Here is a 23,792-nt window from a genome sequence, read left to right as displayed (position 1 = left end):
GCTTTATATATGTTTTAAATCTTAAATTCTCTATTTACTCCATTCTACAAATTGCATTTCTTTTTTCATTTTCATGAAATTTTATTGTTGTTTTTTTTTTTTTTTTTAATTTCAGTTTGCTTGTTCATACTTCTTCGGTTTTTGTTCATTTTCTTCTTCCTCTGGCGATGCTCTTTCCTGTTGCCTCCCCAGATGCCCACAACGTCCGGCTGTTTTTGATGTTAGTAGAGACGGGGTCTTACTCTGGCTCACTGCTACTCACACTGGTCTCGAACCTCTGAGCTCAGGCAATCCACCCGCCTCGGCCTCTCACAGCACTGGAACTACAGGCGTGAGCCACCATGCCTGGCCCATTTTTATGAAATTTTGAATATGAATAAGGCAAAATTTTGGATATGATAAACCAAATTTCTTTTTTTTTTATGAGACAGAGTCTCAGTATGTTGACCTCAGTAGAGTGTGGTGACGTCACAGCTCACAACAACCTCAAACTCTTGGGCATAAGCAATTCTCTTGCCTCAGCCTCCCAAATAGCTGGGACTATAGGCACCTGCCACAACACCCGGCTATTTTTTGATTGTAATTATCATTGTCGTTTGGCAGGCCCAGGCCAGGTTTGAACCTGCCAGCCCTGATGTATATGGTTCCTGAGGTATAAGCACTGAGCCCAAATTTCTTTTATTAATTGAGATTTTTTATTAAGTTAACTGTAGATTCTCAGCACATATAAGATATAATAGAGATCCTTGGCCTGTGGCTCAGTGGGTAGGGCGCCAGCCCCGTATACCGAGGGTGGCAGGTTTGAACCTGGCCCTGGCCAGCTAAAATAGCAGTGGTAACTACAACAAAAAAATAGCTGGATGTTGTGGCGGGTGCCTATAGTCTCAGCTACTTGGGAAGGCTGAGGCAAGAGAATTGCTTAAGCCGAAGAGTTGGAGGTTGCTGTGAGCTGTGATGCCACGGCACTCTCCTGAAGGCGACAGAATGAGACTCTTGTCTCAAAAAAAAAAAAAAAAAAGAAAGCTATAATAGAGATCCAGAGTACCCTTTACCAGTTCCCCACAATGGTAACTGCAAAACTATAGTACCATCACAACCACCAAGGCTTATTTATTTATTTTAAAATTGTGACAAAATACACATAAAATTTGCCATTAGTAGGCTGGGCGCAGTGGCTCATACCTGTAATCCCAGCAGGTGGATTGCCTGAGCTCACAGGTTCGAGATCAGCCTGAGCCAGAGCGAGACCCTGCCTCTAAAAATAGCCAGGCATTGTGGTGGGCGCCTATAGTCCCAGCTACTTCGGCGGCTGAGGCAAGAGAATCTCTTGAGCCCAAGAGTTTGCTGTGAGCTATGATGCTATGGCACTCTACCAAGGGTGACCAAGTGAGACTCTGTCTCAAAAAAAAAAAAAAAAATTGCCATTAGTTCCACTTAGTACATTGACATTATTGTGCAACCATCTTTACTATCTAGTTCCAGAAGATTTTCATCTTCCAAAAACCCTCTACTTCCCATTCTTCCCTCCCCAGACCCTGGCCACACTTTCTCTAAGGTTTTTCCTCTTCTGGACATTTTGTAAAATGGAGTCATACAGTATGTGGCCCTGAGTGATGCCTGCTGTGCCTGAAAGCCTTTGAGTATGTTTGGGTTTCCTCTGTTTAAATAAGGGTTTATTGGCTCGGTGCCTGTGGCTCAAGCGGCTAAGGTGCCAGCCACATACACCTGAGCTGGTGGGTTCAAATCCAGCCTGAGCCCACGAAACAACAATGACGGCTGGAACCAAAAAATAGCCGGCGTTTTGGCGGGTGCCTGTAGTCCCAGCTACTTGGGAGCTGGAGACAGGAGAATCACTTAAGCCCAGGTGTTGGAGGTTGCTGTGAGCTGTGATGCCACATCACTCTACCCAGAGCAATAGCTTGAGGCTCTGTCTCAAAAAAATAAATAGGCTTGGTGTCTGTGGCTCAAGCGACTAAGGCGCCAGCCACATACACCTGAGCTGGCAGGTTCGAATCCGAATCCAGCCCGGGCCCACCAAATAACAATGACGGCTGCAACCAAAACAATAGCCGGGCATTGTGGCAGGTGCCTATAATCCCAGCTACTTGGGAGGTGGAGGCAGGAGAATTGCTTGAGCCCAGGAGTTGGAGGTTGCTGTGAGCTTAATGCCACAGCATTCTACCCAGGGCGACAGCTTGAGGCTCTGTCTCAAAGAAATAAATAAATAAATAAATAAATAAGGATTTATTTAGCCCTAGACTTTCTGGTATAGACATAAAGACAGTGAGCTGCTATTACACACAGCTGATAACCAGAAGGCACCAGACTCAGGCAGAAGTTCTCTGTGCCTTCAGAACAGGCCCAAGAAGAACATACACTATTTTGGTGGAGTCATTTACTATAATGGTACATCTGAAAAAATAAACACTAGTCAAAACAGAAAAGCAAATCCAAAGGTGACAGATTTTAAAAAAGATCTGAGTTCAGCTTGGCACCTGTAGCTCCGCGCCTAGGGTGCCAGCCACGTACACTGGAGCTGGAAGGTTCGAATCCAGCCTGGGCCTGCCAAACCACAATGACAATTATAACCAAAAAATAGCTGGGTGTTGTCATGGGCACCTGGAGTCCCAGCTACTTGGGAGGCTGAGGCAAGAGAATCACTTAAGCCCAAGAGTTGGAGGTTGATGCCACAGCACTCTACTAAGGTTGACAGTTTGAGACTCTGTCTCAAAAAAAAAAAAGAGGCTCAGTGCCTGTGACTCAAGTGGCTAAGGCACCAAGCACATACACCTGAGCTTGCGGGTTCAAATCCAGCCCGGGCCCTCCAAACAACAACGACAGTTGCAACCAAAAAATAGCCGGGCATTGTGGCAGGTCCCTATAGTCCCAGCTACTTGAGAGGCGGAGGCAGGAGAATCGCTTGAGCCCAGCAGTTGGAGGTTGCTGTGAGCTGTGATGCCATGGCACTCTACCAGGGTGACAGCTTGAGGCTCTGTCTCAAAAAAATAAATAAATAAAAGTTCAGGGCGGCGCCTGTGGCTCAAGGAGTAGGGCGCCGGTCCCATATGCCAGAGGTGGCGGGTTCAAACCCAGCCCCGGCCAAAAACCAAAAAAAAAATAAATAAATAAAAGTTCATTAAGTACAGCAAAGGTACAGTGAGGCTACTAATGAATCAAGTTATGGTGACAAGAACAGGGCACAGTATGGCCATCTGTTAACCACAGCAGAACCTATTGTTTATTTTAAGTAAACATGCAGAGCAGAATTCTCTGTTCCCAATATCCTGTGCTATTTCCCACTGAGAACTATACCATGAGACCTATAAAAAAAACCTGTTTTCTTCAGAGGAAGATGAAGCCATTTGCTCTGCAGTCCAGGGATTTTCATTGTTTCTGACCTGATAGCAAATTATCTTCCCAAGTGTCTGGCCTGGACCTGGTCTTGAAGACCTGGCAGGCATCACCTCAGGATACTCCTGGGTGTGCCCAGAGCTTAGCCAGGTAAGGCTGCCAAGCAGGCTAGACTGGCCTCTCCATTGTCACCCACTCAGCCCAGAGGGTAGCCAGCAAAGCTACCCTCAGTTTACCAACTTTCAAGCTTTTGTTTTTTCTCTCAGCTGAGGCACATCCCAGTCTTCACTTTCCCTGGTTCATTTACCAACCACAGTATGCTGAGTATCCCAGAGTGGCTTGGTGCCTACTCTGAAAGAGTCCCATTCACACACAGGATCCCCATGCCAGTGTCCCATGGGTTCTTCTTAGGACCTCCACCACCACCCCCTGGATTATTGTACCAGCTTCCAGAATACGGTTCCTGTTCCACTCACCCTTCTCTACAGCCCGTCCTCACAGTCCCTAGAAGGATCCTATCACAACATGCACTAGTTCATGTCTCTCCTCTTTTCAGAACCTTCTGGTGGCTTCCACCTTACTCAGAATGAAATTATACTTACTCCCTCAGTCTGCAGCCCACCCTCGGTCTGTGCTGGGCCTACTGGTACACTCTTCCCTATGTGTCAGCAGGACCATTCTCTCCTCTACTCAAGGTCACGGTCAGGATGTTCTTCTAGCCCTTTTCTTCCTGGTACACAATATGGCATTGGTTTATCTGGCCTGAGTCCCACCCTCCCCGCTCTAAGAGAGCATACACAGATTTTTCCTTTGCAGTTGAGGTTTCCTCAACACCTAGCACAGAGCCCAACGTTTCTTGAACAGATGATTGCGCAGCTCCAAATCAAGGTGTCCAGGAGACAATTGATAAGAGACCTTGGGCTACAGGAGCCCCACCAGTAGGGAGGATAGCTTAGTGTTCCACAGAACTCAGCCTGAGAAATGCTAGGTAAAGGCATGCCACAAGACAATACACTGAGATGCAGTCATAAGAAGGCCTTGCTTTTCCTCTTAGCATTAATTGGAGTCTCTGTGTACTTTTATTCAGACCATTTTCTTTTTTTTGAGACAGTGTCTTACTATGTCACCCTTGGTAGAGTGCTATGGCATCATAGCTCACAGCAACCTCCAACTCTTGGGCTTAAGCAATTCTCTTGCCTCAGCCTCCCAAGTAGCTGGGACTACAGGCACCCACCAGAACGTTCGGCTGTTTTGTTGTTGTTGCAGTTGTTTAGCTGGCCTGGGCCAGGTTCGAACCCACCACCCTTGTTGTGTTTGGCTGGCTTGGTAACCACTATGCTACGGGCTCTGAGCCTATTCAGACCATTTTCCTGCTCCTGTCCTCTGACATCTGGCCTGGATCCCCCTCTTCCTGGAGGCTTTCTCTAGGGTGTCTGCAGGCCAGACATCCCACCTCCAGGAAGGGCCTGAGGGGAGTACCTGTATTTCTTTCAGAGTCAAGCCTCCTCTGTCTGAGGAGAGGTTAGATCCAGACAGGCCGGGCTCTGGTATTGGGAGTGTGGCCAGCCAGTCAGGGGCACGGGTGGGATCTGGAGCTATGGCTCACTGGCTTTTTCATCTAATGCTGGCTACACAGGGGCACTTGTCAGGAAACTCGTCAGGCTGTACACTTAGGAGTTGTGTACCTTTTTAATGTATGTTATCCTTCAATAAAACATTTTTATAGGACAAGAGCAAGTGAGGAGCTGGGGACTCAGGGGATGTTTCAGAGAGAAGCAAGTGGCTGTGGCTCATTTCCAGGTACTTCCTCATCAGCCAGAGCCCTCAGAGTGAGCAGTCGTGGCCTCTGCCTGCAGAGTGCTCACAAGGACTCAGGGGCCCTCCTGAGACTGGGCAGGAAACTTGAATGGGCTCACGATATGGGTAGGAGTTTGCCAGGTGAGCAAGGCATGTTGGGGCATGTGTGCCAGGAAGGAAGTACTGGTTGAGGAGGAGATGGGGCTGCAGGTGAGGTTGGGCTTTGCCGGGAATTCCCACTGTATTCTATTCTAGAGTCTTCTAGCAGTAAGGGGGGGGGGGGGTCCAACAGGTCCTGGCAAAGCCTGATGAGGGGTGGAGGCTCACAGCAGGGGCAGAGGTGGGAGACTGGGAAGTTTCATATTTCAGAGATATTTTTGAGGTTACATTTAAAGAAGAGAGAAGGGGCACAGCATGGGGCTGCCTGGCCATGGAGTGGCCATCCTCTGCCTTTCTGGTGTCCATCTCGGTCTCTTCCCTGTGGTGGCTCCACTGCCATCTTCTCTGTTCTCAAGCACCCTCCCCAAATTCACCTTCTCTGTCTTTCCATTGTCCTTATTGTCTATAACATACTCCTCCAGAAGTTAGAGACTTCAAGCCGCAGTTTGTTATTGCTCCATCTCATGACTCTGGTTCAGGATAGCAGGTAAAGTCCAGCAAAGACGGCTGTCTCTGAATCATGTCTGGGGCCCTGGCAGGAGGCAGGGGTGAGGGACCCACCAGCCATAGACTGAGTATTCCTTTCCCTTCCCCTCCATGTTGCCTCACTGAGTGGGGAGGGACAGAGGGAGCTCCTCACAGCCTGCCTGGGCTCTGAGAAGGGGAACAGGTGCTGCTACTGCATAACCATGCTCTGCTGGCCTAAGAAGTCACAGTTCAGAAGCCAGAGAACAGGCTGTAGGCCTCAGTCCTCAGTGGGGCTGAAAAATTCACAGCATCTATAATCTACCACAGCAGAGGATGCTTTTAGTGTTTGCTGTTCTTCCTTGAAAGTGTTCAATGCTTCTTAGTTCAGAGAGGCCATGGCTTGCAGGTGGATACCACACCCACAGAGGACTCCATGGTTTGTTCTTTTTTTGAGGGGTGGGTTGGAGGGCTGAGGCGGCCCCTCTCAATGCTGCCATGCTGGCAGGCTGGCATCCCTGCCCTCTCTGCCCAGCCCCCAATGTGCAATTGTAGCACCACCTCCCTACCCTTCATCCTTGGTAGAATGGAGGACCTGGCTCAGGATTTGCACTACTGAACCCTAGGTTCATGAAAGGAAGTAAATGTAATATCCAGAAAAGGGGTTCCATGGCTACCAAGTGTAGATTAAACAAAGCTAAGCAGGTGGCTGCTGCTCATAGGGGAAGGCAACAAATAGAAACGCATACCAGGGCGGCGCCTATGCTCAGTGAGTAGGGCACCAGCCACATACATCCAGGCTGGCGGGTTCAAACCCGGCCCAGGCCAGCTAAACAACAATGACAACTGCAACAAAGAAATAGCCAGGCGTTGTGGCGGGAGCCTATAGTCCCAGCTACTTGGGAGGCTGAGGCAAGAGAATCACTTAAGCCCAAGAGTTTGAGGTTGCTGTGAGCTATGACACCACAGCACTCTACTGAGGGCGAAATAGTGAGACTGTCTCAAAAAAAAAGAAATGCATAAGCACATGTGATTCTAGAACACAGAGTCCCACCACCACCCAAGCCAAGAGTCAGCAGGCAAGCTGGGTGCTCTCTGTGTGGTCCTTACCTGGCCTGCCCCACTCTCCTGGGCTGCACTGCTGCCTATGTCCCTGATTGCTGCCCTGGCTTTCCCATTCTCAAGGTAGAGTGGGTGTAGGTGTTGTTCCCTGTGAACTCAATGGGTACATCCGGGGGTTAGTTTTGGACATGACCCTGAACTTTGGCCCACTGAGCTCAGCAGCGGTCTTAGGAGGACTAGATGTTCCTTAGAGGGCCAAGATGCAGACAAGGCAGATGCCAGCTTCAGGAGTTCTCAGGGTCAATAACAGGTAGAAATGTGCTGCCCTTCTCACTGTTGTGTCTCTATTCATCTTCTGTGTCCTAATTGAATATCTGGCTCTGGGACTGAGATGCAGGGACTTGGTGCCCCCCCAGGAGGGCACTTTATTTGTTCGTTCATCTGGTCTCTGGTAGGAAGCCCCTGCCCAGAGTGCCACTGGGTGAGGAGAGAAGGCAGCCAGGCAGGGGCATGTGACCAGAGCCCTGTGTAGATGGAGTGTGATGGGAGGTGCACAGGGTGACCCCATATTCATGGCAGTCCCAAGAGAGAGCTGAGTGGTTATCATCTACCTGATGTCCCACTTGGGCCAGGCAAGGCTGACAGGGAGACAGGACCCCAAACTACAGAGACAACAGGGACAACTGTGAAGTCCAGAAAATTGGGCAGTATCAGGCAGTAGGGAACAGCCTGACTCTGGGGGCTTGGGTCACCCACCACCACTGCCAGTGATCAGAGGCCCAGACCCTCCAGGTACCTTTGCCCTCACTAGCATGGAGGTTGCCTCTGGTTATGGGTGGGCAGCCTGGAGATGTTGAATGTGGACAAAGACTCTTAAGAACTAGGCCAGGGTAACCTGCATTTTGCCCCCACCACCACCGCCGCCACCACTGCCACCACCTTTTGTTCCTTCATTTTCCTTTTGGACCATCCAGGGCTGGAGAACCTGTGGCTATAGGGCAACATGTGCCCTCCTAGGTCCTTAAGTGTTGCCTTTTGACTGAATCCAAATTTTATAGTACAAATACTTTTTTTTAAAAGGGTATAGCAGAGAAGATGAAGCTCTTCTTGCCTCCTTTAGTGCTTAAAAAAGAACAATCTTGAAATCAGAAGGCCGTAGGTTCCCCACCCCCATGGGCATCTGGCTAGTGTTTGGGCCATCCCGGATCTGATTTCTGCAACACTCTGAGGATAATTGAAGAGCTCTTCCTTCCCTGTGTTACCAAGGGTAAAGCCATGTCCACTCCCCCTTCCCAGTACCGCCACTGCTGCCCCTCCTGTCCTGAGTCAGATGTGTGCTGCCCACGGCTCATCTTGGTTCCCCAAGCCTCCTATCCTTCTTCCCATCACCACACCCCTCCTTCCCTGACAAAAGTCCCTTTTGGCTTCCAGCCTGCCGGGGTCACATTGGTCAGTGTCCATTCCAGCCCCAATGACCAGATGCTGTGGGCACTCGACAGCCGGTGGAACGTGCACGTTCGAGTAGGGATCACTGAAGAAATGCCTGTGGGGACCGACTGGGAGCACGTGCCAGGTAGGAACCAGCAAACAGACATCCACCAGGCATGGCCAACTAGGCATGCTTTGCCTCACTCCCCCTCCATGTCCAGCCTGGTGCTGGGCACTCTGTCACCACCAGGATGCTCTGTGAATGAATGCAGCTTCAGGAGAGAGCAGGCTCATGGGAAGTGGTGGTCCTGCCTATCTGCAGGGGGTGCTGAGGAGGGACTCCCTATTTCCTACAGGGCTGCAGGCCTCCCAGCTGGCACTGAGCACCAGAACTGTGTGGGCCCGCTGTCCAAATGGTGATCTTGCCCGACGGTATGGAATCACAGACAAAAACCCTGCTGGAGACTACTGGAAGAAAATTCCGGGAAACGTGTCATGTTTCACAGGCAGGTGCTGGGGCTCAGTGGGCTAGGTTGTGGTGTTCCCTTGGGGGTCCTCAGGGGCTCTTGAAGAGGCTGCACCAGTGGCCAGGTGCAGCGGCTCATGCCTGTAATCCTAACACTCTGAGAGGCTAAAGCAGTCAGATTGCCTGAGCTCAGGAGTTCGAGACCAGCATGAACAAAGTGAGACCCTGTCTCTAAAAATATCTGGGCATGGGGGTAGGTGCCTATAGTCCCAGCTTCTTGGGAGTCTGAGGCAAGAGGATCTCTTAAGTCCAAGAGTTTGAGGTTGCTGTGAACTATGACAACACTCTACGGGAGGCCAACAAAATGAAACTCTGTATCAAAAAAAGAAGCTGTTCCGGGTGGCACCTGTGGCTCAAAGGAGTAGGGCGCCAGCCCCATATGCCGGAGGTGGTGGGTTTAAACGCAGCCCCGGTCAAAAACCGCAAAAAAAAAAAAAAAGAAGCTGTTCCATTGAGTTCCACTCTCCCAAAGTGAGAACAGAAGCCATTACTCTCCCTGCAGGGACCCAGACACCAGGCTCTGCTGGAATCTCCTAGGAAAAGGACAGGGTACTGTGACACCTGACTTAAAGTTGAGAGAAGGAATCACAGACTGGAGAAGTGGCTTGTCCAGGGCCCCATAGCTGGACTTTGGCCAGACCCAGACCCAGGCTTCTGATTCCATCTGTGCTCTTTTCCCCAGTCTGCATAACTGACAAGTGTGTGATTGGCTGTTGTCCCTGCAGTGACCGCATCTGATGAGCTGTGGGCAGTTGGCCCTCCTGGCTACCTGCTCCAGCGGCTGACAAAGACGTTTAGCCACTCATATGTCACTCAGAAGAGCAGCCGGTCCACCACCCCCCACCCCGAGGACCTGGAGGATGAATGGGAGGTCATCTGAAGGAGCCATGGGAGCAGGAGGGAGCCAGACTCCAGTAGTGGACCCTGTGGGTTTCTGAATCACTTCCTGGTGTACATGCCACTCAGCCCTTGTCCAGACACCTCTGGTCATGTTGGACACTTGAGTACTTGCTTTCATCCATGTTTGTTTCTGTCTCCTTCCAAAGCCACAGCCTCTGCAACAATTGGAGCAGTTGCTGTGGCGACAGCACCTTTGAACTCTTGCCAAGGTTGTCTGGGTGGGGGGAGTTTGGGGAGACAGTAGCCGCTGCCCAGTTGCATGCACTACCATTACCCGTGTGCTGCAGTCCTGTTCTCACCAACAAACAATTCCAGGTTCCCTTGGTGGAAGACTTCCATGGACAGGATGAGCCAGAGCCAGGAGTAGGGGACACACCTGGGAGGTTGGTACAGGGATTAGTTCTGATCACAGCCCCAGGCTAAACCAAGTAAAAGTTAGCACTTCCAGCCCTGAGTATGCTCAGTGATGGCTTTGTCTCCATCCTAGACCCCTCTACCCAAGATGCAGGTTCTGGGCACACCCCATCCCAGATGCTCCAGATGGCCCACCAGGGCCAACTGTGCCAGGATGGAGAACATGCCGCACATGTGCCCCACAATGCCAGACCCTCACCACCCATACATAGGGCAAGCTCCTACCTCCTGGGGAACACACTTCAGACAGAACAATAAAGGCCGATGGATACAAATAGAATGCGGAAGTGTGCATGTGTATCCTTGGCAGGGATGGCACAGGAGGGTGCTGACATGGGGAACTCAGCCATGGTGGCTAACTTAGAAATACCTTGGGAATGATATTTAATGCTGCTAGCAGATATCATAAAACCAGACGCATCCTCAGAGGATGACTCTACTAATTATTGCCTTTTTTGTTTGTTGTACTACAAACCTATATAAGATACCTCATTTGAAATCAAATCTTACAAATTTAGAAGAGAAATGTATTTTCTGAAAACATTTCTTGTAAGGCCTTTTGTCCTTTCCCGTGGTTTATCCTGATCCTATACTGTCCTTGCCTGTAGCTTCAAAGAGGCAGGCATGTTCAGCACATCCCTGGACTTACAGAGTGTCACGGGACCTGCCCCTAGCTCCAGGGGGCAGCCTTTGGGTTGACATCCCCAGGGAGGTGAAACCAGGGCCTGCTGTGGCAGTACCCTGTCAGCCTGGGTCCCTGGAGTCCAGGGCAGCACCCATTCTTCCCATCTGTATCAGAGCTTCAGGACAAGGCTGGCCCAAGCCCACTGCCCTTCCCCACCCCCACAGCAGCTCCAAGGCAGGACTCCAGGTCGCTGCTGTTTTTAGCTTGCCTCTGGCCCAGACCCAGTTACTTGATGCCTGTTTTTTACTAAGTGAGAGTGTCAGGGACCCACCCTCCCCAACCCCTGCCAGCCACAGGTGGAGAGAAATAAAATATGTTCTCTGACAGGACCCAGCCAGCCATGAAGATGGAGGTCTTCCAGGTCTAAATGAGGACAAGATGCTGAAATCTCAGATCTTAATTCACACTTCCACTTTTATAGAGCCCTTTTTAAAAGTTTGGTGACAGCAGAGGCCGCTGAGGCTGGGCTGCTCTCTCCTGGGTTGGCTGTGCCTTGCCTGTTCCTCACGAATGGCAGCGCTCTACTCAACTCACAGGGCTCAGTGCAGTTATACCCACAGCTAGTTGGTAACTTTTAAACTACTTGTAGCTTCAGTGCTTTATAGTTTCCTTTCTGGTTTTAATTTTTAGTTGTGCTTTGAAACAGTGCAATAAACTAGACTTTTTCCAAACCTGGTCAAGTCTGATACTTGAGCCATGAATAGGTGCCATCTACAGACACCAGAGCTATGCATGGGAGAATCTGCCACCCCAGCCCCACTGTCAGTGGAGTGTGTCACAGACTTGATCTCCTAGCACAGTCACTGCCAAGACACACACCAGTTTGCCCAGGTGGCTGTTATGAGGGAATAACCACGGGAGAGCTAGCCATACCTCAGTAGGCCCTGTGAAGGACACACTGAGGTGAGGCTGGGCTATCTCCTCGCAGAACTGCAGGCAGGCTTTGGGGGCAGCCAAGGTTCTGTGTCTCCAGCCAACAAATGAAACCACACACTAGAAGTCCCCTACTGGAAACTAGCATGCAAAAAGGTCACATCCAGAACACCAGCGAGACACATAGTGTACCAGGAATGACCTTAACAAGAAACGTCAGCCTGTGCCAACAATGGCTAAGCTTTACAGGAGATATAAAAGAAACTTGAATAAAGGACGATAAGCTTCACATTCCTGGATGGAAGACTAAATATGTTATACAAAGACATTCTTTTCCAAAGGAATTTGTAGATTTAACTCAATTTTGGTCAAAATCCACATTTGAATTTTTTTTGTTCGGGGGAGGCAGGGAAGACTTCATGAGATAACATTAGTGCCTGAGAATGCCCTGGACTGTGCTGGATGAGTTGCTCATAGCTTCACATCCTTCTCACTGAAGCCTGCCAGGTAAATATTGTTAGCCCCAAAGAGACTCAGGGTAAACAACATGCTCAAAGTCACACAGGAAGCAATGGGATTGGAATCCAATTCTGTGGAACTGAACCCATGCTATTGATGTCACCTCACTGTCCTTTGCTGGTCTGGGGAAGAAGAAACAGGTGAGGACTGCTAAGAGTGATGGCTCCGTAGGAGCCCCTACAGGGCCTGTGTGTTGACTGTGACATGGGCCCAGACCACGGAAGGACTAGTGAAGCCAGGCAGCCCAGCAAGGTCCACAGGGAGTTATCTTAAGAAAGGATCGCACATATGGGAGGGAGGTGATTTCACAACTAATGTGGGCCAAAAAGTATTAAATGGATTAAGCAATCATCTTTTTTTTTTTGAGACAGTCTCATTTGGTCACCCTTGGAAGAGTGCGTGGCATCATAGCTCACAGCAACATCAAACTCTTAGGCTCAAGTGATTCTCTTGCCTCAGCCTCCCAAGTAGCTGGGACTACAGGCACCCAGCTATTTTTTTTTTTTTTTTTGAGACAGAGCCTCACGCTGTCGCCCTGGGTAGAGTTCCATTACATCACAGCTCACAGCAACCTCCAACTCCTGGGCTCAAGCGATTCTCCTGCCTCTGCCTCCCAAGACTACAGGCGCCCGCCACAACGCCCAGCTGTTTTTTGGTTGCAGCCGTCATTGTTTGGCGGGCCCTGGGGCTGGATTCGAACCTGCCAGTTCGTGTATGTGGCTGGCACCTTAGCTGCTTGAGCCACAGGTGCCGAGCCCCAGCTATTTTTTTTTTTTTTTTTTTAGAGACAAGGTCTTGCTCTGGCTCAGGCTGATCTTTTTTTTTTTTTTTAGAGATAGAGTCTCACTTTGTCACCCTCAGTAGAGTGCTGTGGCATCATAGTTCAAAGCAACCTCCAGCTCTTGGGCTTAGGCGATTCTCCTCCCTCAGCCTCCCGAGTGGCTGGAACTACAGGCACCTGCCACGATGCCCAGCTATTTTTTTGTTGGCAGTTTGGCCAGGGCCAGGTTCAAACCCGCCATGCTCGGTATATGGGGCTGGCGCCCCACTCACTGAGCCACTCACTGACCCCAGGCTGGTCTTGAACCTGTGAGCTCAGGCAATACACCCACCTTGGCCTCCCAAGTGCTGGGATTACAGGCATGAGCCACTGTGCCCAGACCCGGGAATCAAATGGGAAAACCTAGGCTGGGCCATGTTGCTCACACCTATAATCCTAGCACTCTGGGAGGCCAAGGCTGGTGGATAGCTTGAGCTCATGAGTTCAAGACCAGCCTGAGAAAAAGCGAGACCCCAGTCTCTACTAAAAATAGGAAAACTAAGACAAGAGGATCATTTGGGCCGAAGAGTTGGAGGTTGCTGTGAGTTATGACGCTACAGCACTTTACCAAGAGGGACAGCTTGAGAGTCTGTCTAAAAAAAAAAAAAAAAAAACTAGGGAAAACCGTATCTGATTTCTGGATGGCAAAGGTTTTCTAAACTCAGAAGTGACAGGAAATTAAGTATACAGATTTGATTTCTTCAAAATGTAAAAATATTGCAAACTGAACACCCCACATAAAATCAAAAAGGAAAATAATTGCAACTAATATGAATTAATGTTGAATATTTACCTTAAAAACTTGTAAAACCAGGAAGAATATTTAAGAGTTGAATATGGATGATGGAGATCAAAGCACACTTTGTGACAACAGAAAGACCACTAGCCCAGGCACCCAGCACCCAAGGCAGAGGTGTGAGAGGAGTGGCTTGGGGAACCCTGTTAGCACAGCCCTGCTGAGAGCCCCAGTCTGTGTACAAGCTCCACCTCTTTAAATCTGTCTTCAAGAACACATCCTAAATCAGAGCAGGACATACAGCACAGCCTTGTTTATAGTCAGGAAACACTGAAAACAGCCTGGCATTTGGGAACAGTGATGTCGATGAAATAATTTGTAGCTGTCACAAAGCTCATGGGGGAAATATCTGCAGTAGCACTGTACAGGATCTTAACTGTGTCAAGGTAGAATTTCTTTGGTTTGTCATAGTAAGATGGTTGTGTAGGAAATCACACGTGTGTGTGTATACACACACATACATAGAGAAGGGAGGTAATGCAAATGTTGAAGAGTATATACTTTTTAAACTTTTGGTTGGTTTGAAATTTTTCATAATTCCAGGAGGGGCAGAAAAAAACAAGTTCTCTATTTGTCACAAGAAGCTGGTCACAGTGGTTACCTGTAGTATATATCTTTGTGTATCTTTTGAATTTTGAGCCATGTAAATGTATTATTTATTCCAAAAATAAATTTTACATTTTAAAAATTTGGTTCTCTCTAACATTAACTTGTTTTTCTTTTATTTTTATAAGGAAATTTATTTATTAAAGTTTTGGAGACTGGGAAGTCCAAGGTTGAGGGGCCCACACCTACAAGAGCCTTCTTACTCTGCCATCCATGGCAGACAGTGGGAGGGCACGAGAGCACGCATGAGAATTTTTTTTTTTTTTTTTTTTTTTTGAGAGAAAGAGCGGGTCTTGCTGTGTTGCCCAGTTTGGAGTACAGTGGCCATTCACAGGTGTGTTTATAGTGGACTACAGCCTCTAACTTCTGGGTTTAGTTCTCCTACCTCAGCCTCCAGCGTAGCTGGGACTGCAGTTGCATGCCACTATGCCCAAGTACTCACGTTAAGTTGTTTTATGTTATTAATGCTACTTGAGTTATCACAAAAACCACAAAATAAACACTAAAGACTTGGCCTGCTCCAGGAGAGAGAATGGGAGAGGGGCGGGGAAAGGAAGAAAACGAGTGGAAGATTGCGTCATGACGTACACAAAGACGTATGAAGCCGTCGCCAAGATGACAACAGCAACACGACAAGAAGTTCTTGGCCTCTACCGCAGCATTTTCAGGCTTGCAAGGAGATGGCAGGCAGCATCAGGGCAGATGGAAGACACCGTCAAAGAAAAACAGCATATACTAAATGAAGCTAGAACACTGTTGCAGAAAAACAAAAATCTCATAGACACAGACCTGATTAAACAGTGTATAGATGAATGCACAGCCAGGATTGAAATTGGAACATTACCAGATTCCTTATCCTCGGCCAATTCATCTGCCTCCAATGGGCCTTACCCCTCTTCAAGGTCGGGGACTTCGAAGCCAAGAGAAACTGAGAAAACTTTCCAAACCAATATATCTCAAATCTCATGATGAAGTTTCCTAATCCACAAGAATGGGAATTATGAGCCAGCTAGGTCTTGAATGTAAACCAGATGGCAAAACACTTTTTGATTAGGGGCAAAAATTCAAATATCTTTTTAAAACCTCCAAAACTGATTCTCACCCCCATGAAGTGTGCTCATACATCCCTAGAGTTGGTCAGGGATATGTCAGTTTGCCTGAGTGGATGGCATTAACCCTAGAAGTCATGAACCTTATATCCTCACTAAAGTTACCTTTGGACACAATACAGCTGAAGGACAGAAAGCTTTTCATGGGAATGCTGTTTACCACATGTACCAACTGATGCAAAAACCTCAACCAGTTGCTGGAATTTTTTATGGTTACTATAAAACTATGTACTTTGCTCAGACTTTTTTTTTCAAGTTACAGATTTACTTTTAAATGGAGTGTTTTGTGTATGCTTTTTTTGTCTTTTGACCCTTCCAATTTCCAGATAAATTACCTTTAAAAAGTAAAAAGAAAAAAAAAACACTAAAGACTTCTTAAAAATCATATTTACAGAAGTGTTTTACAATATAGAGAAATGCTGAAACTAAGGATAAAAGGTTAAAAATAGAAACTGTAAGTGATCTAATTTCACATATGTAAAAATATACATAGAAAAAAATGTGCACAGAAAAATCTATAAAACAATTATGCCAAAATGCTAGCAGTGGTTGTGTGATGAGAAAGTTAGTCAGCCCCTTTGTTCATGAACATTTAGGGGTTCTGCCTCTAGAAGCCACCCAAGGAGTGGCACAGGTCAATGTTCCACAACAGGGCCCTACCATACCTTGCCCTGGACTTCTCTGCATAATCCAAGTATTCTGCAGCGAGCATGAATTTCACAAACAGAAGGAAATTCTTTTAAAATAGAAAATAGAAGCTGGGCACACTGGCTCACACCCGTAATCCTAGCACTCTGGGAGGCTAAGGCATGAGGATCACTTGAGCTCAGGAGTTGGAGACCAGCTTGAACAAGAACAAGATCCTGTCTCTGCTAAAAACAGAAAAACTAGCCTGGTCGTGTGGCAGGCACTGGTAGTCCCAGCTACTTGGGAGGCTGAGGCAGGAGGATCACTTGAACCCAGGAGTTTGAGGTTGCAATGAGCTATGGAAACACAACTGCACTCTAGCCAGGTGACAGAGGGAAAGGAAACTGTCTCTGAGAAAAAGAAAATACAATAGAAAATAAAGTTCACCTCTATTTTGACTGGGGTGGTGGTCATCCATGTGTAGACATTTGTCACAAGTCGTCAGAGTACACACAAAGTCTGTGCATTTTATCACATGTAAGTTATACCTGAATTTTAAAAATAACAGGGCAGAACCAAGCACTGCCAAGGGCATGGCTCCATTACGGTTACTTCCCTTGAAGAAAAGCTCAATTCTGGAGTGGCCTTCTGTGACTAAGCTTGTTTTCCTGACTTCCAGGAAGCATCTTGTTCTTAACAGTATTAGACGTAACTGGAAACTGCTCTTAATACAGTATTTTCAAGTTGATGAAGAAATCTGAAAAAAGGAAAGTCTCAGTAGGAAAACTACACATGAAGGTGGCATGCAAAGCAAGTACAGCTAGCCCCAGGCAGAAGCAGACCAAGCAGGGTCATGTCACCAACAGTAAAGGAAGGGACAGGTCTCCGTCCCCCGCATCATGGCCACCTTGCCCAGGCCACCTGACAGCAGACTGTCCTACCAGGTCCCTTTCAGGTTTTAGCACGAGACCTTGGGGAAGTGAAGGTGGCTCTGGCATGGCTCAGCCTTAACTGTCCTAACAGGTATCAGTTCCACAAATTCTGGCCCCTGAACTTTTTTTTTTTTTTTTAGCAGAGTCTCACTTTGTCACTCTTGGTTGAGTACTGTGGCATCACATTTCACAGCAACCTCAAAATCTAGGGCTGAAGTAATTCTTTTGCCTTAGCCTCCCATGTAGCTGGGACTACAGGTCTGCCACAACTCCTGGCTATTTTTAGGTAGGGTCTTGCTCTTACTCAGACTGGTCTGGAACTCCTGAGTTCAAGCAATCCATCCACCTCACCCTCCCGGAATGCTAGGATTACAGGTGTGAGCCACCACATCCAGGCCTGGCCCCTGAACTCTTAACTGGGGTTAGGGCTCAGGACCCTTAGGAACACTGGGCACCTAGGTGGGTATAAGGAAAGGGGCAGAACTGGCCATAGCCAGGTTTTTCTTAGAAACTGGTGGAATTAATGAACCAAACAAATGAACCAATATGCTTTGCCCCAGAGAAAAATGAGTCTTGTTCTGGGTAGTGGTTGCCTTTGAGAAGCTGTCAAGGTCACCTGCCAACAGCTGAGAGTCAAGTTGCTATCTGCCAAGGGTTACCTGCACGGGTTCTGGCCTCTGTCCTGCAACCTCATGGCCAGGGTGATAACGATGACTGAGGCCAGAGAGCCTAGGGGACTGATAAGGCTTATGCTGAGACCCGCCCTGCCTCCCTTCCTCCCTCTGACCAACAGCAGCCACCAGATAACCCAAGGCTCTTCTTATCTGCCCTGTACCTTTCTCTAGATCCTCTGTTCCCAGTGGTGGTAGTGGGGTGACTGAGACAGGTGTCCTAATGAGATGCAGTTCCACAGTACATTGCTCTGCTGCTGTAGGGCTGTGGGATGCTGGCCTCACCTCTCCCAAGCTGGGCCTCTGCTTCCTCCCACCTCCCTACTGCCCCCCTCAAACTGGTGATGTTAGAGGCCAATGGCCCAGGCTTCCCTCCTACTGTGTTGCCCACAATTCCTCTAGCAGTCCTCACCCTGCATTCTAGGACCAGGCCAGGTGTCTCTTTCTGGTCACCTGACAATGGGCTCTGTGGGGCTCCCTTCTGGGGCATACCTAGCCAGGCAGACCCCCCTGAGGGCAGGCAGCTCCTGGACCACTCCCTAATCTAGGGGGTCAATGAAGGTGTTATCCAAGGGGTAACTGTAGATCTAGAGGGGCAGTGGAGGGGGGCCAAGCCCTGGGGAGATGTGGTAAGTCTGCACACTATGCTTTCACCCCCACACTAGGTGGCCAGGCTTTCTAGGCTAAAACTGCTGAGGTATTAGGGCCCTACAGGCCCAGCCCCAGCAACCACTGCCTGTCCCTGGGTCACTCCAGTCTCCACTTTCATTTCCTCCAAAGAAAGGAAATCAACCCCCTCATCTCCATGATATACCTGATCTGAGGACTGAGATCTTCTAGACTAAAGGAATAGGTGCCCCTGATGCCCAAGGTTGGGGGCTTATAAAGATGTTAGTGTCCACTACGCCAAGTACAAAGGTTCAGAGAGACTATTTAACAGGCCAAGGACACACAGCAGAAGGGAGTCCTCACTCTGGCCTGGAGTCTACATTCAATCAGAAGGCTGAGTACCCTATCCCCTTTCCCCTCCCTCCTGCCCCACACTTCCCAAGAATGGGAATTACACCCTTTTCAGGGCAAATAGGGTACAAGAAGCTGATCCAAAATCTCTTGAAAGGAAAAACCCTGATAGGAAAACTGTAAGGCCCAGGGCGCAGGGGTGCCAAGGTCACCCTGAAAGAGGATGGTAGGTCCAGGCTGCTTCCTCACCCTCTTGTGTGGCCTAGCACCCTGGACCCTTCCGCCCCTCAGGGGCATTAGGGACATGGTGGGCAGGGGGTGACACCCAGCCGGGCTAGTCATTCTACTGATTTTTTTTTTTTTGAGACAAGAATGTCACTATGTCGTCCTTGGTAGAGTGCTATGGCGTCATGGTTCACAGCAACCTCCAACTCCTGAGCTCAAGTGATCCTCTTGTCTTGCCTCCCGAGTAGCTGAGACTATAGGCACCCACCATAACATCCAGCTGGTTTTTAGAGATAGGGTCTGGCTCTTGCTCAGGCTGGTCTCAAACTCCTGACCTGTAGTAATCTGTCTTGGCCTCCCAAAAACTACAATTACAGGTTTTTGAGGCACGGCATCCGGCTAGTCACTTTTTAGACAGGGTCTTGCCCTGTTGCCCAGACTTGAATGCAGTGGCACAATTACAGCTCACGAAGCCTCCAACTCCTGGACTAAAGTGATCCTCCCACCTCAGCCTTCCAGGTAGCTAAGCCTGTAGACACCTACCACAACCACCACACCAAGCTAAGACTGGTCACTCTCCATCAGCAGACGTTTACCCCTCTGCTTTTGGCAGGACTTCACAGCCCTCCAACCCATGCTGGTGCTGGTTAAATTTCACCACCCAGCAGAATTCCCAGGCAGCACAGCCTGGCTGTCCTCCCCAGTCTCAAGGCTCCTCAGGACATGGACCCAGTTTCTCAGCCAAGCCTGTGTCCTGAATGATCATAGGGTGTTCGTTATTAAGTCTCTATATTGGCTCGGTGCCCATAGCTCAGTGAATAGGACACGGGCCACATACACCAAAGCTGGTGAGTTTGAGCCTGGCCCCGGTCTGCTAAACAATGACAACTGCAACCAAAAAATCGCTGGGCATTGTGCCGGGTGCCTGTAGTCCCAGCTATTGGGGAGGCTGAGGCAAGAGAATCACTTAAGCCCAAGAGTTTAAGGTTGCTGTGAGCTATGACGCCATAGCATTCTACAGAGGGCGACACGGTGAGACTTTGTCTCAAAAAAAAAAAAAAAGTCTCTATATTGAGAACCTTCCTGAAGAAAACAGCTCTCCAGGCTGAGAATCTGGCCCACAGGTTGATGCAGCCACCCTTCTGGTCACCCATGGGCACCACCTAACACCCACTAGAGGGCAGCCAGGAAACCCACCCAGGCCCCCTCTGGAGGTGGAGAAAAAAGGATGGGCCTAGAAGGCACATCTAACCCCACTGAGGGGCAGGCAGCCAGTAGCCAGTGGCCAGGACTGTGGCCACTGTAACCGCAGAGGTGAGAGGCAAGAGCCTCAGGACCTGATGTCAGCTTGGTGGAGGGTGGGAGGAAGAAAAGCTGGTAACAGACAAACCCAGGCCTGGGTGAGTTGGGGTCAGAAAGAGTGGGAGCCATAAAGATACCCCAGGAGTTGGTGGCCAGGTTGGGAACAAGGTAGAGAAGGAGCTTGAGTTATGTCGCTCCCCAAGCTGAGTGGGCCTGCCCAGCCCTCCCTAGCCCTGAAGATCAAGTCCAAGCCCTTGTCAGGAGTTTACAAGGCCCTAAATGCTGATTGCACACAAGGCCAGACTTGTTGCTTACACTCAGCTGTCACCCCCTCTGCCACACCTTCCCTGAGGTACTACATCAAAGGTGGGAAGCTGATTCTCACCCTTTTCCAGGGTTGGGCAGAGATCCGAGCACGGGCCCAGCAGCACCCAGAAAACCTGCCGCTTGGAGGCCACCTGACCGCCTGGGCCCAGCCACCCATGTGGGCAATAGAAGAGGCAGAGATTCTGGTGTAGAGAAATCAATATATGTAAAGTGCCAGGTACAATGTTCTGAAAAATATTTTTTTGTCCCCAACTCTACTGCCTAGGCCATCCTCGGGGTCTAGCCCTTGCCCGTGAGGTCCAACGGCTGCAGGAAGGGCGGCAGCGGTAGCTCGTCCAGGGCCTCAGGGAAGCGGACGGGGGAGATGGCGGTGACCAGCACCTGCAAGGCGCGCGCAAAGAGCGAGGGCGGTGCCAGGCCTGCCAGCCACTGGAACTTGTCTTCACCCAGTAGCCGCTGCCAGCGTAGTCGGTCGCCCAGCAGTTCACGGTGAGCCAAGCCAGCGGCGCCCGTGGGGGTATACAATGCCAGCAGGTCGAGCAACAGCAGGGGGCGCTGGCGCGGCTCCCCGGGCACAGTCGGAGTCCCAGCAGAGGCATCAGCATCCGTGGCCTCAGCATCACGACCCAGCTGGCGAAGCAGCAGCTCGAACGGTGTGAGACCACTGCCATCACGCAGGCCAGGTGAGGCACCATGGCCAAGCAGCAGGAAGAGGCACTCAGGGCGCAACAGCTCGCAGGCCACGTGCAGCGACGTGCCGCCGCCCTCCACTCGGCTACAGCCTCGCCTGTCCAGCACACGCGCACGCTCATCAGCAGGGAAGTCGCGCAGGGTGCGCAGGATGCGGCGTAGGATGCCCACACGGTTGTAACGCACAGCCAGCATCACGTGTGGCCCCGGCGCGGAGCAGCAGTGGAAGCCAGCACTGGGCGGTGCCAACGCACGCCGTGGAAACGTGGCCAGTAGGTAGTGCGCATACGCCTGGTGGTCGTGTACCAGCGCGTAGAGCAACGCCTCGGAGGGGGAATAGGCAGCAGGGCGCCCTCTCTCATCCCAGTGGAAGGCCTCGCTGGCGCGCATGTCCTCCAGAAGCCACACCGGAAGCAGGTCGCGCACCGCCTGGTAGAAGGCGAACGACGACTTGCGACACTGCTTCTGTGCTTGTGAGCGCGCTGCTCCCGGGCGCTCTGGTCCACCTTCTGCGCCACCCCCTGGCCGCCGCGCGTCCCACGGCATGCTGGCCACCTGGCGCCTCCAGGCCTCAAGGCATGGGCCCTGCGACAATGGCACACCTACGGAGGTGGCCACAGTGAGACGAGCAGAGGGTCTTGGCCACCCCCCTCAATCTGGGAAATGGAGGGAGGAGAGAAGATCCATCTATCCCTCACTTGGGTACCTAATAGGCACTCCCGACAGCTCCATTCTCTCCTACCCAGAACTACCATTGTCATCCTTGATCTAGCTGCACTTGATCCCCCTCCCTGAAACTTCCTTTCTCTCTGGCATCTGCCCCTCCCTGCCCATGCCCTCACAGTCCCTCTACCCCTCTTCACCCCACTGAAAGAGGTTTTGCTCCCATCTGGGCCAGGTCTATCCAACCCAAATAAAGTCCAGGAGGAGAGCAGGAAAGCTGGGGAAGCTCAGCCAAATCCATTCTTCGGCCTAAGCTCCCTGCCCCCCTTATCCCCAACTCAACCCTAATCCCTTACCCCTGACTCCTGAGCGGAGCCCTGAGGCCTCTCCCCAGACCAGAGGAGTGATCTAGACTCACACTTACCAGGTCCCTGCACCGCAATCACCAAGTTCTGTGGCTATGGGTCTATCACTTTTTCTTGCTGAACCTCATCTTCCTTATCTGTAAGAAATGGGTGTGGTGTGGACGACCTCTGGCTGTGTGCTCCCGTAGCAGTCCAGGGAGTGATTCCAGCCCTCCATCCACAAACAGGTTTGCTGCGTTGTCAGCATTCCCGGCTCCTGGGAGGAGGCAGGAGGGTGAAGTCAGCCTAGAGACTGGTGCGGAGGGTGCTCTATGCAACCTGCAGTCCCCTCCAGGTACACTGCTTCTCTTGAGCCCACCCACTACTTCATGAAGCGGATGGTGCCATCCCATTTTCCAGCAAGGGACAAGCTAGTCCAAGGTCAGTGAGCAAGTCACAGTAGAGCAAAGCCTAGAACCCAGGTCTCCTGCGCCCATTTTGGACTCATTCCAGGTGTAGTGGGGACACCCAACCCATAGGGATCCCAACTTGAGCTCCGACCACCTCCTCTGAGCCCCCAGTCCCAACCTGAGCCCAGGCTTGACTCTAGCTCAGGCCCAAGCTCCCTACTGGCCTGGGACAGCAGACAGGCCGTGTCCACACACACTGGGTCACTGTCACAGGCATGGTGGGGTGGGCTGCAGCCACAGTGCCTTTGGGGGCAACACCGTGACTGGGGCCCCGTCCCCCAGCCTGGGCCTCAGCGCCCCAGGTGTACCCTGTGTGGGTCCCCGCCGGGCGCCAGGCAGGTTATGTAAAGTTCGGCCGCCCCACGTCACTGGGCAGGGTTACGGCCGCAGGTCGGTGAATGGGGGGCTGGGCCACACAGGGCAAAGCCGGGCGCCCGATACCGCGTGCCAGCTCCTCCGCGTCCCCTCGCGGCGGGCAGCTCGAACTCGGGCCGCCGCAGAAATAGGAGTCGAGCCCGGGTTATCGGCGGGGTAGTGACCTGAGCGGCGAAGTCTGCACCTGCGACCGCACGTGCCGAAGGGTATAGGGGGGCGGCGGACGCGTGCTGAGCGGGCTGGGAAAGAGGGCTCACCGTGGGGAACCTAGGGGCCGCAGGAGGAGCGCGCGCCGTCCCCGCAGGCGAAGGTCCCACGATGAACGGACGGGAGGGAGCCGCCGCCGCCGCCCGCGCCCGCCACGGCCGCGCTCTGAGCCGCCGCCACCGGATTGCTGAGCGGCTGTACCGAAGCCGGCGGCTGGCGGCGGCCGGCGGACGGCGCAGTGCGGCCCGGGCCGGGCAGGACCGCGGGACGGTCCGCGGCAGCCATTGGCTCGCGCCGCCAGCCCCCGCCACCGCCCATTGGTCGCCACGCTGCACCATTGTTACGTCATCGGCCGGCAGGCGGGGCGCACAGCTGGACCTGCGGAAAACTTCGGAAAACTTGAGCGAACGCTGGGGGCCTGGGGAGAGGGGAACTGGAGAAGAGGGGCGGGGCCGCGACGGGGGCGGGGTGAGTCTGGAGGAGGCGGGC

General features: G+C 51.0%; 2 protein-coding genes and 1 pseudogene across 3 annotated transcripts in view; 2 read left to right on the top strand and 1 right to left on the bottom strand.

The window, feature by feature from the left end:
- Nucleotides 1-12,950, top strand: part of TECPR2 (tectonin beta-propeller repeat containing 2) — a 140,990-nt gene extending 128,040 nt beyond the window's left edge. The window contains exons 18-20 of the mRNA XM_053601267.1: nucleotides 8,266-8,407; nucleotides 8,619-8,768; nucleotides 9,514-12,950. Of these exons, the coding sequence (XP_053457242.1) occupies nucleotides 8,266-8,407; nucleotides 8,619-8,768; nucleotides 9,514-9,668 (447 nt within the window). The 3' untranslated portion in view covers nucleotides 9,669-12,950. The remainder of the gene's footprint in view (nucleotides 1-8,265; nucleotides 8,408-8,618; nucleotides 8,769-9,513) is intronic.
- A 51-nt stretch (nucleotides 12,951-13,001) lies between these two features.
- On the top strand, nucleotides 13,002-20,592 carry LOC128594371 (LYR motif-containing protein 1-like; annotated as a pseudogene).
- A 148-nt stretch (nucleotides 20,593-20,740) lies between these two features.
- On the bottom strand, nucleotides 20,741-23,528 carry ANKRD9 (ankyrin repeat domain 9). 2 transcript variants are annotated; one of them, XM_053603093.1, is made up of 3 exons: nucleotides 23,354-23,528; nucleotides 22,332-22,528; nucleotides 20,741-21,846 (listed from the first exon to the last, which is right to left on the bottom strand). In XM_053603093.1, exon 3 carries the CDS (start codon nucleotides 21,788-21,790, stop codon nucleotides 20,834-20,836), a length of 957 nt encoding a protein of 318 aa, XP_053459068.1. In that variant the 5' UTR covers nucleotides 21,791-21,846; nucleotides 22,332-22,528; nucleotides 23,354-23,528; the 3' UTR covers nucleotides 20,741-20,833. The 2 variants fall into 2 exon arrangements, with proteins under 2 accessions (XP_053459068.1, XP_053459069.1); XM_053603094.1 differs by having other exon boundaries at nucleotides 22,332-22,409.
- Between the last annotated feature and the right edge of the window lie 264 nt (nucleotides 23,529-23,792).

This window comes from Nycticebus coucang, chromosome 9 (genome assembly GCF_027406575.1).
Source record: "Nycticebus coucang isolate mNycCou1 chromosome 9, mNycCou1.pri, whole genome shotgun sequence".
NCBI lineage: Eukaryota > Metazoa > Chordata > Mammalia > Primates > Lorisidae > Nycticebus > Nycticebus coucang.
Note: the sequence above shows the minus strand (reverse complement) of the source record. Positions and strands in the feature narration are given on the sequence as shown.

Coding starts and splice junctions, on each gene's coding strand:
- ANKRD9 (XM_053603093.1), bottom strand. CDS start 21,790: ATGCCGTGGGACGCGCGGCGGCCAGGGGGTGGCGCAGAAGGTGGACCA.